Source organism: Phocoena sinus, chromosome 17, assembly GCF_008692025.1.
Source record: "Phocoena sinus isolate mPhoSin1 chromosome 17, mPhoSin1.pri, whole genome shotgun sequence".
Taxonomy (NCBI): Eukaryota; Metazoa; Chordata; class Mammalia; order Artiodactyla; family Phocoenidae; genus Phocoena; species Phocoena sinus.
The window spans coordinates 44611819-44630543 of NC_045779.1; the positions used below are offsets into that span (position 1 = coordinate 44611819).

Sequence of the window (18725 nt, forward strand, 5' to 3'; positions counted from 1 at the left end):
CGTAAATTAAATGCAACAGGATCTCTCCTAGATTAACAAACATGCATACAGGTCATGCAACTGGACAAAGTCTTATTTTGCTTCAGCTTCTTGATCTGTGAAAATGAAAAAGCTAGGGTAGATGCTCCTTCAAGCCCCAAATCCAATGATTCTATAAAATTCACCTCCCAATTTATTATTCAATTAAAAAACTCAAAAGCCCCACAAATGTCATTTTAAATAATATCCTCAATATGAAGTTTAATTCAAATTCTATAGCACAACCTAGAAGTTCACAATTCTGGTCCTGCACAACTCCCTTGTGCACAGAGAATTTTCCCAGAACTTTCACTTTATTCTGTAGAGCCCCTGAGACTTTTATCATTCCTAAAGTCTCAAAATTCTAAAAGGCAAGCAGCTATTTTCATTGCAACGAAGGCCCATCAATTTAGAAATTATTCTCTTACTCCCTCTTGTGGCTGCACTGCTTTCCTTTCTTTCAATTGCAACTCCACCAGCTGCTCCTGAAAGTGCTCCACCGAAACTGCTAATGAATTAGATGGTGTCAAGAACTAATTTGGTACGTATTTGAAGACTTTCTGTGTAATGTTGGCACACAGTAAAATTTTAGGTGTTCTATAAATGATAAAGTCATATAGATATGAAGGGACAGAGCTTCTTAACTTCAAGGATGGAATCAGAGGACTCTGACCAGTCACTTAACTGAATGCATTTTCCACTAATAAGAAATAGATGGCAAATCTGCACCATCTAACTTTTAAAATAGCAACAAGGAATTTGATAAAGCCAAGATATATTATTCTCTGGTGTTTAAGGAATGTTGAAACCAGCCTAAAATTTCATTTTAATTCCTGTTAAAAAGCCAGAGTAGTTTGGCTCCCTGATTCTTACCAAAAATGAAACAAAAGACAACCACATAAAAACTCAATGCTGATAGAAAGCCTGGAGTGTTCTAAAATGTTTTTTTTTGAAAATTAGTGTTTTAGTCATATTCGAAATGTACCTCCTAAAGATTAAAAGATGGTGAAAAGTACCAAAAAGAAATTATTGAGCATTGAGTGATAACTGCTAAAACTGTCTGACACTAGGGGGCTTTCCTTCTCCCCTTCCCCAGAGCCTTTCTCAGAGCTAGCATTAATGCTGACCTACTTGGGTTGAAGCTTCTCACCAATCAAGGCCCCATTTCCCAATATTTCCATCACAAAGTACTTTTTGTTTTAAAAACCTCATTTTTTATAGTGTTTTTTTTAAACTTGCACATGCACATTGTGTGTTGTGTATAATTCCTTCGTGGGACCAGATTATCAGCCACTTTTAAAAAAGAAGGTTGAAGACCAGCTCTTCTGAATTTGACCAACACACAGTACTTTCCCCTCTAGGTTGTTGAGATTCTTTTTATGAGCAGAGGCTTTTTATATTTATTATGTTTTTCTTTATGCACAGGGCTTATAAAGTAGCAAGTAATCAATAAATATTAAATTTAAAGTTTAAGCAGTTTATTAAAATTCTTAAATTTAATCCAAAATTAATAAATCAAGCCACAATGAAGTGATATCAAAGAAGCACAAAAGAAGGTAAGCAGTATATTTGCTATCTACTATTACCACGGGGATGTATTAACTCTATATAAAATATCCTAGAGGTAGATGCTATTATTATTTCCATTTTGCAGATGTGGAAATAAGAGTCACAGAGATGTAATACCTGCCCAGAGTCATAAAATGAATTTTAAAAATTCAAACACCAAAAGTCTGCATAGTCTGTGCTAGGTTGTATCACCCCTTTAAAGTAAAGCAGCACACATTATAGTTTATTTTTATTTTTTTTTTATAGTTTATTTTTTAGAAATATTCATAAGATTATTCTTCAAGTCTTATCCCTATGATCCAATTAAATTTAAGTCTGATGATAATCCTGTCTTATCAGATGGAAACTATCAAATGGGAAACTGAAGGGAAAAGTCATTACTGTTAACAAAGTCTTATGATCCGTTTGATGTCATTTCCAAACATCTTCTAAACACCATAGTAAAATACTCATCAAATTACTGACTTGAGAATTTGCCTGTTCTAATAATACTACTGCCTACCTATACACTGTCCTCAACTGTCAATTTCCCAGAATCACATTTTAAAGGTAACGTGTTTTGAGTAGGATTTTCATCACATTTCCCTTGGTTGAATGTGGTCCAAGTATTCCTTTGAAATTCTGGGCAATGGTGTTTAATGTATGTTGTTTTAAGGGGCAAAAATAATTATGAGTTAAAAATTCATGAGTCTTGGATCAACAAGAGAAGTAGGTCTTTCTCAGAAAAGCATTTGTATTTAATCACTTAGATGAGAAACATTCAACTCACCACTGGGTTCCCTGGTAATACCGCTAATTTTAAAAAACTTGTAGATCCTGGAACTTGTTTGCAAAATGGAAGTTAGCCTCCACTAAAACATTTCTAACTTCTCTAATGATGTCCAACTCATTAAGCAATTCAAATAAATGAAATTCCAATACTGCAAAAACTGCACCTTTTCTAAGTTTTAAAAGAATGAACATGCATACAAGTCAACCAATTGGACAAAGTCTTAGTTTGACTTACTTAACTCTATAGATAAACATTTGACCGACTGTCATTACATTCTTACTTTGCCATCCTACCTGTAGTTAATACCATCGTAACCGTATTTTTATTTGGGGGAGAAGGGAAGAAAACTCACAAATTCTGTCAAAAGAAAGAAAAAGCTTATATGCTGAAACCTTTTAGTTATCTATTCCAATACAAACAAACATGAATGTGCCATACAACAGGACCATACTGGTAGAAGTCAGATATATTCAACCATGCTTTGTTGCCCCCAAGATCCACACTATAGCAAGCTAATGTCAACAGAAAAACATTAGTGAAATCTGCCAAGATATAAGACTATTTTATACTTCATCACTACTTATGTCACATTATACCTTACCAGAAAATGCAAAATTATATCAGTGACAAACGACAACTGCTACTGCATAGCAATTTTTACAGATACAAGTTTTTCATCATTATAGGGAAACGCTCACTAGAGAATAAAGGAGAATGACCTGTTGCAAAGAAATGTACTTAGTACAATGGGAACTGATAAGAATGTGGCGCTAAGCATGCCATTTCTCCCAAGCCAAATTCAAATTTGTGCCACCTAAATATTAAGCGTATCATTCCTTCAGCATACTTTACATATTAAATACCACACATGTCAATGGTCCTGTAAAGGGGAATAAAGAAATAGAGCCAATCTTCTTAAGTTCAAAAACAACATGGATATCAAAATTAAAATAAGTTACAGGGCTTCCCTGGCGGCACAGTGGTTGAGAGTCCGCCTGCCGATGCAGGGGACGCGGGTTTGTGCCCGGGTCCGGGAAGATCCCACATGCTGCGGAGCAGCTGGGCCCGTAAGCCATGGCCGCTAAGCCTGTGTGTCCGGAGCCTGTGCTCCGCAACGGGAGAGGCCACAACAGTGAGAGGCTCGCGTACCTCAAAATAAATAAATAAATAAGTTACAAATCAGATTAATGAAACCCTCAGGAAACCCTCGGGCCATAAAGATGGGAATTAGCAATGGCTTGTGTCAGGGAAAGTAAAAAGACCAAACTAGAGCTGAAGGCGTTATAGAGGGTATTCTGGCAAAGATGGAGCAAATGAACAGAAGGAAAGCATTGTTTTATAAAAAGGTAAGAAGAGTTAAGAGCTGTCTGTATATAGCATAGAACCGGGAAAAGAACAGTAAAGATAGCAAGTCCAAGTGAATGACCACCACTAGCTGTAAAAGGTTTACAATTTAGCTTCTGTCCATTAAAATTAGGTCAAGTTTACCCTTCCTCACACCATCACTTTCTTGCCAATATGCTTCTGAGTGGGAGACTAAGGGGTAGAACTACTACTAGCTAGTACAATGGCAATGGCAAATAATCCTGGGTACTACCCACAGGAGTGCATCATACAAATGAGTATCAACAATGTAAAGGGTTGAGAACCTATGATGTAGGCAACACAGCAATAACTTGCAATCAGAAAATGAAGTCAAAGTTGAGTCCAAGATGTCATTTTGATTAAGTCTAGAAAATGTGCTAAAAATTAAGAGGTCAGAAAGGACAGGTAGTTTCAAAAGGAAGATGAACTCTTGCTTGTAGCACGCTGAAATTGACAGCAATTCTAAATCCTCTAAAGAGCAGTGTTTATTCTCAATGTAAAACCATAATAAAGAAAAGAGCTATGGAAACCAGGATGAAATCACAAGAGGAATATCTCAGGAATTCTAGAAAAAAAAATTCTAATGCTATTAGAATTGCAATGGACTACATTAAGTTTTTAACTTAGCTGACATCAGAACACCCATAATTTTGACTTTTAAAAAATTTCTCATACACACAAATGTTCTTCAATATAAATGTGTCAAAGATCACCTATTTTGGAATAAAAAACTTGTGGTCAAATTAATCTAAATGGTCCAATAACATTTAATATTATAAATGAAGAACTATTTCACATACTGGGCTCCCTCTATGTGGTAGAACCAGTCATCAGATATGAAAATAGGTAATATATTCATGGGGGAAAAAAAAAACCCTATGTCTTTCACAGGTTAAAGCCCCAATTCCAAAAAAAAAAACCCAAGGTTAATATATGAATGTGATAAACTATGATGGAGGGCACTGAGAATCTATTTCTGACATTAGTAAAAGGAGAAAGTTAGTCCAAAGAACAGAACTGGATGATCAGAAATCCAAAAAAATGGTCAAATCAAAGGCTCTGATTTTCTTTATAAGAGCAGAATTATTTTTGCATGTCTATCAACACACCTTGTTGTTGGCAAAATCTGGTGTCACTTCCTTTGCCTGTTTCATACAGCCATTAAGTCCCACATTCCTTAATTTATAACATAGTAGACCCTTCATGATCTAACCAGTACCCCCTCTCTCTCCTAATCTCTTGCAGAATTATTGGAAAAGGCTTTTAGATAAAGCAATGTTCCCACCTACTGTTCTGATAGAATGAACCATCACTTAATTTGCTGGATTAACCAAATCCTACTTACCTAATAGACTGGCTTTACATTAGGCCTTTCATTCCTAAGTAAACATCAATCATGCCCATGACTTTGGGCTAAATACTTCAGATAAGTTTTTCGGCTACTCTCTGGAACTCCCTTCAGCTTCAGCAGTTATATCCTTATTAAGAGTCCCATATTTGTTTCCTGAACTATGCCATTATACTTGGCTATAATTACTTAAAATGGTATGTTACTTAAGTGTTATGAAATATAAGTATGAAAAGAAGTGTTCCTATGAAAACTAAGCTGAATGCGCCAAACGACTAGTTTTTAAAGGAGAGTCACACACTCAATCACACACACACACACACACACACACGCACACCACTTGGGTTATTCAAACTAAAAGATTAGAAAAATTGCATATTTCTAGGATTATGAACTGATTATTCTTCTAGCTTTCAAGTTCTAACTCTGCTATGCAAACTCAAACAGCATTTTGTAAAGGATGCATCTATTTTAGGGGTGTCTAGTAAATTATTTCCAAACTGTGGATCTATGCATATTCAAAGGTCTTAGCTCCACATTAGCAATGGGCAAATGAACATACACATCTGTTTTAATTGAAAATAAATGTTTAGACCAAGTATGAACACATACTTGAACCACTTTCCAATTAAACAACTAACTTGGGTCTTCCTACTGTACCACTATTGAGGTGTTACCAGTAAGATTTCTTTACTGATAAAGTTGGGTTTTTAGAAGAAAAAATGAAAAGCAAAATTATTCTCCATATGCTATTACAACTCTAAGGTAGCTTTATTTTCCCTCCTTTCTAATTCAAAAGCCTCTGCTAGGGCTGAATACAATTTCTTCCTCTTTCTTGGGCAGATCAGATGCATAAGTGTGCATGTTCCTCCTCTACTTTAAGATTTTACTCAGGTTTTTTTTTTTTTTTTTGCACGGGCCTCTCACTGTTGTGGCCTCTCCCGCTGCGGAGCACAGGCTCCGGACGCGCAGGCTCAGCGGCCATAGCTCACGGGCCCAGCCGCTCCGCGGCACGTGGGATCCTCCCGGACCGGGGGCACGGACCCGTGTCCCCTGCATAGGCAGGTGGACTCCCAACCACTGCGCCACCAGGGAAGCCCATTACTCAGGTTTTTTGCTTTAAGTCCAATTTTGAATCCTTTCATCTTTTCCTCTTAGTTCACTTTTAACTATCTTCACAGCTCATCTAATCACTAAACATCTCCAGGCCATCTATATCTCCTCTTAGAACAGGCAGGAAAGACTTCATTCTTATCTAAGTATTGCTATGCCAAAAAAGGACAGGTAACCTGTTGTTCTTGATCAAGCTGTTATTCTTCCCCTTCCCACCAAATGGCAAACATCTACCTCTCCTTTCTTTGTTCCTTTATTTTCTTTCATTTACACTTCACACACCTCAGACTTCCCAAATATACAATACCTCACCAGGGTCAATGTTTAATGGTTATCATGAAAACTCTTTTAAAAAGACCACTGAATTTTATTCCCCAAAAGACTATCAAATGTACTCCTTCCTGGAAGGGACTGCTGCTATCTGCTATGTCACATAAGGTCTTTGTACTCTGAAACATACCAAAAGCAGTTATTGACAAAAACATGTAAATATGTACAGCAGTGAAAATGAATATAACACTGCAGAAGTCTTCTGAGAAGCCCTTATTCCAATAAGTGAACTGCCTAGTAATTTTCAACTTAAAACTCTATATAGCAGTTTTTAAAGCCTAAGACACATATTAACACATTATTGACCGGGGGATTTCTGCAGAAACTAACGCCTGTGGCCAAAATCTGTCTCTGGTCAAAAATGTGTTAACATATTCAGGGGCTTCCCTGGTGGCGCAGTGGTTGAGAGTCCGCCTGCCGATGCAGGGGACACGGGTTCGTGCCCCGGTCCGGGAAGATCCCACGTGCCGCGGAGCAGCTAGGCCCGTGAGCCATGGCCGCTGAGCCTGCGCGTCCGGAGCCTGTGCTCCGCGACGGGAGAGGCCACAACAGTGAGAGGCCCGTGTACCGCAAAAAAAAAAAAAAAAAAAAAAAAAGTGTTAACATATTCAGACTAGGAAGGACCCAAAGCTGCCTGGTTTCCTAGCTTGCTCCTGCTTAATGGCAGTTCTATGAGCTGGAGATAAAACCCAGCGCCCAGCAACCACACCTTGAAAACCACACCTTAAAAATGTAGAGAAGCATAATAAAATGGAACGCAGTCAAGTTAACTGAATCACACAACTACCGTTGCCAGCTGTTACAAATGGCAGACTCATGATTTTACTGATTTGTGAAAGGAAGCCATTCTTTACCTTATACCAGTGGCTTTCAATTTTTAAATGAAACCTTTGAAAATTTGCTAGCCAGTACAGGCCCTCTGCCCTAGAAAAATACACAATTTTTAAGGCTTCTTGGATCTTTTAATTCCCATTCTTGGACTCCTGAGTTAAGAGACCTCTATATTATTAGAGGCAGGTTTGTACTATTGTCACTGCTTTAAACAGAAGCCCAAAACTGAGATAAATTGGGGCACTAAGAGTACCTGATTTTCTTTCTCCACAACAACCCTATGGGGTAGATATTATTCCTATTTAATTGAGCTCAGTTTTCTCTGAAGGGTGGAAGATTTCTTTAGGCCACTCGGCTATTCAATGGTAAAAAGTTGGTTTGACTCAAAACCTGGAGCTCTTTTTACAACACTACATTCTTCTTTGAGTTTGAATTAGGTTCAATCTAGTATGCATATCCTCATTTCATTTTCCACTTCATCATGTTCAAGATAAAGTACCCAATTTTTTGGCTTCTTGTGAGTTTAGACAGAAGAGGTGTTGATCCCCTCCCCCACGAACGCGAGAGCTTTTGGTCTAAGATCTGGTAGAAAAGGCAGACTACATTAGTTCACAATTTAACGTCACAAGGAAGAAAACTGCAAATTTTTTGGCATAAAGAGAAGTCCATGTTATGAAGAATAAAGCCAGTGACCATTTTCCACAGTAATGCTCTAAAACTTTTGTCCAAAGTAACATGTTCCCTGCTCTTTCTCTGCTTAAGTAAATGGTATAAATTAAGCAAACACTTGATAAAGTGCCCATTAACCAGAATGGCGGTAACCTAATAATGGACTAAAGAGCTCTTCAGAAGGACTTTGAACCGTGGAGGTTAGTTCCCCCTAGTAGGAAGAAAGAGAATATTTTCTTAGCCAGTATGATACAGGTACTCAACAGAACAATGAAGTCTGGTTCATCACTGATGCCACCAGCCAATAATGTTAATTCTGAAAAGGAATTACCTGCTTGTTTTCCTCAAATTAAAAGTCAAAGTTCAGAAAAAAAACTAGAGTAATAAAAATTATAACTGGTAGGGCTTCCCTGGTGGCGCAGTGGTTGCGAGTCCGCCTGCCGATGCAGGGGACACGGGTTCGTGCCCCGGTCTGGGAGGATCCCACGTGCCGCGGAGCGGCTGGGCCCGTGAGCCATGGCCGCTGAGCCTGCGCGTCCGGAGCCTGTGCTCTGCAACGGGAGAGGCCACAACAGTGAGAGGCCACAACAGTGAGAGGCCCACGTACCGCAAAAAAAAAAAAAAAAAAAAAAAAAAAAAAAAAAAAAAATTATAACTGGTTATATTTTTATAAGTAAGACACTGAGATGTAATTAAGCACACTTTTATTAATCATCAAGTAAATCAGTTCAAACAATTATTTTCTCTAGGAGAAATAACAGTTCTGCTATATTTTACTCTTCCATTTTACTAAAAAGGGGAAAAGGAATTTTATGCAAGATGTTTCCAGAGTCAACATGACCTGCCTGAAAAAAAGATGACAGGGAAAGAAAGAAGCCTGCCTGTAACGAATCACAGTATCTGTAAATATCGTATTTTCCCAAGTTGAAACAGAAAAGGCCTTGGAAAATTAGCAGTGCTGCTGACCTAGTTCTATTATCCTCTCTTCCAAAAGAAGCCTTTTCGCTCATTTACTTAACAAATACTTGAGTATCTACTATATGTTAAGAGGCATGAGCCATGCAAAGATCACTACTGGAGATTTACTTTAGAAAAGACTAAGGCTGGAAGCAAAAGCTTGTTTAGGATTCTGAGTCTTCTGTATAATAAAGGAATTAAACTTTCATTTATCTATACTTACGAAGTAGAAATTTCGTTTAGACTCGGTAAGAAGCCAGTGCTATTCTGAAGGAGAACATGGGTAGTGACCAGTATGAAACCCCCTTAATAATCATAACAAGGAGAAGCTATTTAGAGATTAATCCAGTTATTCTCACCCACGGATCCTATTCTTTTTCCTTGATAAGGAAACCAAAGGGAAGTAAAGTTAAAACTGCTATAGTCTTTTCCTAGGAAAATCCTCACAATGACAGGACCTTTTATACTTCTTGTGTGGAAAACATGCAAATACCTACCTGGAATCTCAAATAAGCTGTAAGTAGAGGGTAAATGTTACTGCGTCCCCCATTTATTCCTAAAATTGACTTTTGTCTTAAGGGAAATTATAACTTGTAGCAAACTCTTTGAAACCAAAATAAAAATTATTTGATCTATTAGGTGTAATAATTGGAGGAAAAACATCAGAGCGAACAAAACTCAGTAACATACACAGGTACTAATCGGTAAACAGAGCAAGGTGGGAAAAGCCCGACATGTTTTTTATTATAGGAAAACATCGTATTTTCAAATTTTAAATATTCTTATTACCTTAGCAAACCGCAAGATGAGCATTTGTCATTTAGTATCAATAAAAGCCAGAACTCCCTTCTCATCTTAGAAATGAATGATAGCTATCAATGTAAAGATTTCAAGTAAGCAATCAAAAACAAACCACACACAAGACAGATACCACACAAGAAGGCTGGCGCCCACGTTAAGATAAAAAATATTATTGTTCTTTAAAAAGACAGCCTAAAGAAAATCATCATTTAAGAAAAATACTCATAATTTAGGAACTGAAGATATTCCATTAGTCTCAGACTAGTATAAAGGAATCATAATACCATTATAACTTTAACAAAAACTCCAAACCCCACAACGTGAGAAATAATCCTATATCGCTCGTTATAGTAGTTCTTCCATAAACAAGGTTCAAATAATTAAGTAGTGCAGCTGGATTTTCAGAGGAATTGGGATACTGCATCCCTCTATATACCAGAGCCCTGCCATACTGAGACCCAATGTGTAACCTGAAGTCCTGAAATACAAGAGAAATCATTTAGTAAAACCCACCTCAAATATTATTCCAAAAACTCATGGTTCATTAAAAGGGGAAAGTATTAGTGTATATAAGTTGTTATATGCTAAATGGTTGGATCTTCTACCAATTTATCCTCAGATTTTAACTTTTCTGCCACAGAAAATCATCATTTGTAAGAAAATTTTAAAATTAACCAAAATGTAATGTTCAATTCTTTTAAGCTATTTAGAGAAGCAGTGCTTCAACAAGTAGATACTGAATACTTAAAATACTTCTTGAATGAACCTGGAAAAATCAAGCTTGAGTTTTTCATAATCTTTTATTGTGGTTGTCAGTGTTCAAAGTTGAGACCTCCAACACTTAAACGCAGGAAGAGGCAAAAGCAACTGTGAAGCCAGTTTTCCGCATGGCTGACTCATTACATTAACATTATAGTGGCTAATCCAGGAAAGGCTACTAAGTCTACAGTGAGTCTCCTATTACATCGCACCTAAAACAGGGTATGTAAAATTCCTGCATCCATATACGTACTTTAAAGAAAATCAGCTCTAGAACTACTACAAATATTCTAACCATAACTGAAACGATATACAATTACTTTACCTTTTCAATTAGAACAAAAAACACTACTAATCTATTTGAACTGATTGATAATCATCTTTGCATTTACCTTATACAACTGTTTTAACATCTTTTAGTAATGACACCCTGAAAGACTTGGAAATCTAGAACACCCCATTTGCAAAAGGAAAGGAAAAACCAAAGAAAGAAAAAGTTGAGAGTAACCTAACTGATATGCATTACAGGAACTCTATATCATAGCGACGCTAAACTGAATGGTTTGATTCTCACCAGTACATCATTGCAGATATCTCTTAGCTCGGTCTCAATTTTCTCTCTGTATTCTCGAGCCATCTGCTGTTTTTTCTCAGCACCTTCCGTCTTTTGCTCAATACTTGAGACGACCCTCCAAGATGACCTACGGGCTCCTACAACATTTTTATAAGCAACTGAGAGAAGATTCCTCTCCTCATTGGATAATTCAGCTCCTTGCTCAGTTACAGACTTCATGCAGGCCGCCATGTCGTCATACCGCTCAGCCTGCTCGGCCAGTTTGGCCTTCTGCACCAGCTCATTTTTATCCATGACTGGATGTTCTGCCGGGGAAAAAAAAAGAAAAGTAGCATTTAGATATTTTTTTCCATTAAAACAAACAGACTGAAAATTATACCTTTTGTAAACAAGCTATGTTAACACCTTAAACCTAATTACCTATGGAAGATTCTTTACATGAGAAATTTAATGCAGCCTCACAAAAGAATGCTAAGAAAAAAAATACTGGCATGCTCAGCATGCAGAGGGCACATTTAAAGCCATTAACACTGGTTTAGCAAAACTAAAATTGCATTACCTCATCTTTGTTCAGGATCCTTATTTCACATAAGGTTAAAGCACATTCACCAAGAGGCGGCCTTAAAAACCAACCGTTATCTTACTTGGTCAAAATCTCAACTCCAGTTTCAAATATCACTAAATAATCCAAAATTAAGCAGCTTTTAGTGAAAACACCACCTATGAAGAACATTACACTATCACACTCCCAGAATCACGATACCTGTCAGTTGAATGCAATTCATGTCCTTTTACTTTGGTAATAGCTACTCTTGTCAGGAGTGTTTAAATTTTAGTTGGTATCCCCCCCCACCCCAAGTCCACTGATCTTTGCAACAGCTGATCGTAGCATGCCAATTTTCTGGGAGAAACGAATATATTAAACGATATTAAACGAATATAATAAACGAATATATTAAAACTGCTTGTTTTAATATATTGTGCATGTAAAACCACCACCAAGGATCAATACATAACTGACCCTAAGGCTTCATTTATCTGTACCTTGTTATATGCACACAGGCTTAAAAAATAACACCCATGAATCCTGGAACTTCGATTCTTACTATCTGCGAGCACTAAAATGTATCTATTAAGTGCTTCCCGGTGTCACCAGTGTTTCTGATGTCACTGTTCAGTTTAAATGCAGCATTACTGCATTGTTCCTAGTAGTCAAAATTTAATTGAATACATTATCACCCGAGCTGCCCTTATATCGTAACTTCCTAATTCTTTCTCATTTTAAAGCTCCTTCGACTTTTCAATTTCCCCCGTTTTACTATTCCTTAATATATCCTTTTGAAAGGTCCTAAAGCAGCACAGAAAGATACTAACCCATACAGTGGTCCCACAGGGTACAGGATTTATGATGAACAGAAGAGTCACTGTCATTCACTACGGGAAATGACTCCCTTTCTTTACCTTCCCAGGGAAATCCCACAATACTTTACAGGATTTATGATGAACAGAAGAGTCACTGTCATTCACTACGGGAAATGACTCCCTTTCTTTACCTTCCCAGGGAAATCCCACAATACTTTTTGTTTCAAAAAACCAAATCGTCACAGGTCCTCTGTGTTTGAACAAGCAATTAGCGAGCTTGAATGGGAACTAGACTGTTTCAATGCGAAAACTAAAATTCGTGATCGCATAACCTCCCCACCCCCCTCTTCTTGAAATTACCAATTTCTCTCCTCTTCTTGAAATTACTAATTTCTCCCCTAGGAACTCAAAAATGCTCTCGGACTAACGCTGCTTCTAATGAAAATTATCTAAGACCAGTACAAAGGTTTCTCTCCCCAACCCCTCGGGTACAAGCGGGAAATGGATTAGGTTTCTCAGAATAACCAGCGCTCCAAGGACTGGCCGCACCCATTTAACCCTTAGCCGGCCTAAGACGTCGAGGTGGGTGAAACGAAAACGGGCCGACTGCGACTTTAAAGTGCAAACCCTTCCGTCCGCGCCATCCGCAACCCCCCTCCTTGGCTCCGCCCAAGCTGGTGCCTCCGCTCGGTCCCCGAGTCTCCCTCTTTGTCATGGCGGATCTGTGTCAAGGAGTCCAACCTACTGCCGAGTGTTAATTCCCCCACCGGGGCCGGAGGGAGGAGCCGCACGCCCCCGCCCGAGCCGGGGAGGGGGAGCCGCCCGCGCCGAGGGCACCGACGCCAGCGCCGCCCGCAGAAGCGGAACCAGACGGGCCGGCCGCGGACACACCCCACTCTCCCACCGGCGTCCGTCCGCCACCGGCCACCGCGGGTGTTCACTTAGTCTACGGGGACCCGACAGCTGCGGCAGGTGGGGGAGGGGCGAGCCACACCCAGGCGAGCAGGGCCACCGCCGGCTGTTATGCTCTGGCTCACCCGCCCCGCAGAGCGGGGTCCCCGTCTACACACCCAGACCAGGACCCTTCAGTTCCAGCCCCCGCGGGAACGAGCGAGACGCGCGGCCCACCGTCTTCCCCATCCTCATCCCTACCTGGGCTTCCAGCCCCCCTCCACCCGGACATAGAAAGCCAGCCCATCCCCCACCCCGCCAGGAATATTCAAGTCCCCCCGCCGCGGAACCCAGGAAATTCGGCTCTGGGTCGCGGGCGAGCCCCACCCCGGAGCCGGCTGGCCCGAAGTGCGGCCTCGCCCAGGTCTACCTGGCGGGCGCTTCCGGGCCGCCTCGGCTCGCAGCCCGGTGCCCGGGCCTCCCGCCGCCCCGCCACCCGGGTGGGGGAGGGCTGGGTGCCGCCACCGCAGCGCGGGGCGCGGAGGCTGCGCCGAGGAGCGGGCGGGAGAGGCAGGGGAGGGGGGAGGCGGCGGGGAGGGGGCGGCCTCACCTGCGCCACTGCAATGCCCGCAGCCGCCGAGTCATTATCTCGGGCGGAAGCGGGCAGCGGGGAGGTGCTGAAGAGGGACCTTCGGGGGCGCGGGTGGGAACGGATCGCAGCCGGCGGTGCCTCGGCCGGCCGGGAGCCGGCGACCGGGCGGGTCCCGGGGATCTGGCGTGTGGGCGCCCTTCCCACCGAGGGGGCCGGGACCGGGGCCGGGCGCTCATCGCGGCCGATGCGGAAGCAAGTAGCCCGAAGCAGCCGCGAGCCGCCCGCCCGAACCCAGCGGAAGAGAAGCCGCCGCCCGTCTCCGCCTGAGGAGACTCCGCCTCAGCCCAGCGCCGCTCCCGCCGGGCGAGTGGGGCTGAAGGGATGCGGAGCGGGGAGGGCCCCCGCGCTTTCGGAAGGCTGGCCTGGGACAGGAAGGAGCCGGGCGAGGCGGCGGCGGCCGGGTCCCTTACCTGTGTCCGGAGTGGGTGGCGACGGACAGACGGGGCTCAGCGGTCTCTGGGCGGCAGCGGCGAGGCTGAGACTCTGTCCCTGGATCTCGCTGCTCACAGGCTACAGCCGCTCCGCAGACACGGGGTTTCCTCCAATCACCAGCCCCGGCAGCAGGGGCGCCACACGCACGATGACGTCAAACGCTGCTATGGCAACCGTTGATTGGTGCCCACAGCTCAGGGGGCCCAGAGCAACCGCCGCTCCCCAGCGCGAGGCCGTCCTGCCTGCCCGCACTAGAGGGCGAGCGGAGGAGCGCGCGTCCTCTCCGCTCCCAGCACCCCTCCCCAGCCCGCTCGGCTTCCAGCTTTTCTACTGCTGTCCTGAGTGCGCCTGAACGGGAAGCTCTTTTTTTTTTTTTTTCTCCTGGCCACCAATACCCCCACCCTTACTCGCCTTCCTTTCGGATCCCCCCGCTACCTCCGCCGGCTCACTCTTCTAAACCAGCCAGGAGGAAATTTCTCCCCACCCCCACCGTAGCTTTTCGTGCGATCCTTCTGCGCCTGCGCCAGTTACTCCCTCTAGCAGGGGGCTCCCTTTCAGCAACATCCGGGACCTTTCACATCCTCCCCCACCACCACCTCCCAGCCGCCTGGCCCGCCCCGCCCTCCGTGTTTCGCGGTGGTAGCTGCCCCCGGGGCCATCCGAGGGGCGGGATTACGAGAGCGGCTCCGCGGCGCTAGCATCCTGATCTGGACTTGGGGTAGTGGGAGGGCGCGGTCAGAGGGTCGGGGAGGGGCGTGGTGGCGCGCTAGCCCGCTAGCCCGCCGCTCCCCCACTTCGGGCGGGGCGACCGGGGTGCGCGGCCCCTCCCTTTCTCCCTTCCGCCGCCGCGGCTTTACCTGCTGGCTCGGGGAAAGCGGCCGGAGGCCTTTTAAGGCTCGGCAGAGAGTGAGGCGTCCGGTCCCAGAGGGTGGGCTGAGCGACGGGATGGTTTTCCAATCGGGATTTGGGGATCAGCGCGCAGTGACAGCTGCGAGGGGACAATGGGTGGGCGCGAAGTGGGGCTGAGGTGGGGCGGGCGGGCGGAGCTGAGGCCTGGAAGGAGGCTCTCAGAAAGCCTACAATCTCCGAGGGGAAAAGACAGCTTCCTTAGATGGAGGGTTTGAGGTGGCCGGGGAGGCCTTAACAAGAAGGGAGGCAAAGAAAGAGGTTTGACCGTATTGCCTCGTTTCTCGTAGGTTACATTTTTGTGTCCAAATAAAGCTTTCACTTAAAGACCTCATGCTGCAGTGGTTTAAAACGTAATGATGATTACGTATTTTCTCCTGAAGCAAGGTTTTAGGGACTCGGGGTTGCCCGGGGCCCGGATTGACCCAGCTGGCGGTGGGCCGCAGGCAGGGCGAGGAGCAGGGACCGGGAGCCAGGAAGAGAGGAAAGAGAAGGGCGGAAATTGCAGGTGCCGCATTAACGTGCCAACCTAAAACGGTAGGGCCTCCACCCAGTCAATTTAAGGAAGTTCTAAGAGATGAATTCACAGTGTGAAATGTCCCTGATCCGTCTTCCTTTAAATGTATTAGAGCTTAGAAGAGAGTAGTGCCTGGTTGACCTGCAAAACCAGTTGCAAAAGTCGTCTGGAGTTTATAGAACTCAGAGCTCTTCCTACTACCCATGTGTAAACTCCATCTTGGCCTCATTGACTTTTCCAACATCTCTTTACTGAGCACTTACTAGGGCCCTGCTTTAGGCACAGCTGACAAAGGAGCCTCACAGGGGTGGAGCCTCACAGGAGTTCAGCCTCAAGTTCCGCAGAGGATTGAACTTACCGGTAGCAGACACAAAATGTTTCCTCCTTCGTCCGGCACCTGGTTCTAACGAGCACCTTGTCTCGTTCTGCATGATGGATACAGTGTCTGTGCCACAAGACTGTTCTACAAATGACGTTTTGCCTGAAGTTCCAACTGGCATTTATATAGTAAAAGATAAACCAGGAAGAGAGTTTTCCAGTGACCGGTTCAATTTCAGTGTTTTTTATTTTCCCCATCGGAACAGAGTCATAGTAGGCTGAATGGATGAACAAATTGATCAGGGTTTTGTTTCTGGGATATTAAAGTCACCTTTCTTTGACTCCCAAGCAAATTCTTTTAGGGAGTGACTCACTTAAAATGACTAATATTTCAGAAGATTTCTTAAAAAAAATTTTTTTTTGTCTCCAGTTTTGTGCTAGGCACCAGAAATTTGACAGATGATACTAAGTTTAAAACATCTTTCTTAAAAGGAAATTGATGGGAGTTCCTGGTGCCCTAGTGGTTAGGATTCCAGGCTTTCACTGCTGTGACCTGGGTTCAATCCCTGGTCAGGGAGCTGAGATCCTGTAAACCACGGGCTCCCCACCCCCCAAAAAAACTGATGTTTCTTTAATATCTCAAATACATGTCCAGATAGAATATATGCCATTTGTTTTAGAGGAAGTTTAGGGATTTCTCTACATAAATAAGTTGTGGATTTACCTTAGGAAACAGCTAAGTTAGGTTTTTGCCTCCTGCTTTAAATAGCAAGGCTAAAAAAAAAATTTTTTAAAAATAGCAAGGCTATTTTGGTGAAACGACAGGAGCTATTAGGTTTTACATACTCAGATCAACACGCTCATGGAATAAAGTGTAATGAGGTTGCAGGGGAGCAAGGATAGGGAATGTCATGAAAGCCCCAATTGATAAGTATTTTGAGGAACAGGAATAATATATGGCAAGCATCATTGAAAACGAAGAAATAGAACCTATGAACTTGAACTCTAGGACAATTACTAGAGACTTTGAGTAGTAGCCTAACCTGTTTTTATTTTCTTCACTGCTCAACTCTGTTGCCTCCGTCAAGTTGCTTAACCTTCTGTGCCTTGATATCCCCATCAATAAAATACTGGTAATAAAAACACTTAACTCATTAAATGGTGTTGAGGATTAAATGAAGACATATATAGGGGACTTGCCTGATGGTCTACTGGCTAAGACTCTGTGCTCCCAGTGCTGGGGGCCGGGGTTTGATCCCTGGTCAGGGAACTAGATCCCACATGCTGCAACTAAAGATACCGCATGCCGCAACTAAGACCCGGTGCAGCCCAATGCATAAATAAATATTTTTAAAAATAAATAAATGAAGATATATGTATATACATACATATATTTATATATACATATATAAATGTATAATAAAGGTATCATATAAGCAATTATATGAGTATCTTAAAATGTGAAAGATATACATATGTATAATATAATAATGTATAAGTGATCTATATTATAGATATATATTATACTTAATTATCATTATAATATATACAATATTATGTATTTTATATACATAGTGTCTAGCAGCATTCCCTGCTAACTTAGCTATTATTATTCATTTGTAGATGGATATATCTGATGTATCTGCTCTTCAAAGGGTTGTGAATATAAAATGAAACCATATATTTAAAACGTCTTTGAAAAGTATGAGGTATAAAGGTGTTCACTCTGGAAATGCAACTTTGTTAGTCTGTTAGCGCAAAGGAGCCGTAAGTGGTAGGACAGTGATTATTGCTCCATTCCTGTACAAGAGACTGCAAAGATCTCCTCAGATCTATGTTATACATTAAAATGGGAAGGCGTTCAGGTGAATTAGTGTAAGTCCATCGTTTTAATTGCAAAAACATCTCACAGGATGGACTCTATTGATGATGTGGCAGTTACATGATCTTTTAAGCTTAATCACAATTCAGTCAGGTTATAATCTCACTTCAACATTACGCTTTGATTGTAGAAATGCAACATAGTGCAGTGGGCTTTGGAGTCAGAATGGGATACAAATTTTTGTTTGTCATTCAGAGCTACATGACCTTAGACTACTAAATTGGACATACTAATATCCAATTCCATCAGATTATTGCAAGAATAAGTAAGAGATAGAGTAAGGAGAGAGCTACACATAGTGCTCTATATCACAATTATCTATTGTTGGAATAACAGCCTAGAGTTTGTGGTAGAGGCAGACTAGTTATTCACCAAACCTATTTTTCTCTCTCAGAGCCTCAGCTGGACTCCATTGCCCAGTCTCCCTTGCAATTGGGTGTGGCCACGAGCCTGATCAGTAACTAATAGGATGTGACCAAAGTGATGTGCTTCACTTGTGGCCTTGGTCCATAAAAACTTCCCTGTTTGAACCTTTATTAGGTCCCTTAATGCACCTCTCTTTGCCACCTGAAATGGAGAGGATTTCAAGGCTTTAGGGGAGAGGGACTGTAAAATGAAAGGAGCCTGAGTCCCTGAAAGTCTATGAGAGTCGGCCTTGA

At 42.3% G+C, this 18725-nt stretch overlaps 1 protein-coding gene across 3 annotated transcripts in view; it reads right to left on the reverse strand.

The window, feature by feature from the left end:
* Positions 1–15404, reverse strand: part of YWHAZ (tyrosine 3-monooxygenase/tryptophan 5-monooxygenase activation protein zeta) — a 33979-nt gene extending 18575 nt beyond the window's left edge. The window contains exons 1-2 of one of the 3 annotated variants that reach the window (XM_032609439.1): positions 15301–15404; positions 11107–11411 (exon numbers count right to left, since the gene is read on the reverse strand). In XM_032609439.1, the coding sequence (XP_032465330.1) occupies positions 11107–11400 (294 nt within the window). In that variant the 5' untranslated portion in view covers positions 11401–11411; positions 15301–15404. Of the gene's footprint in view, positions 1–11106; positions 11412–13969; positions 14145–14421; positions 14977–15300 lie in introns of those variants that run through there. The other 2 variants (XM_032609438.1, XM_032609441.1) reach the window with 2 other exon arrangements.
* Between the last annotated feature and the right edge of the window lie 3321 nt (positions 15405–18725).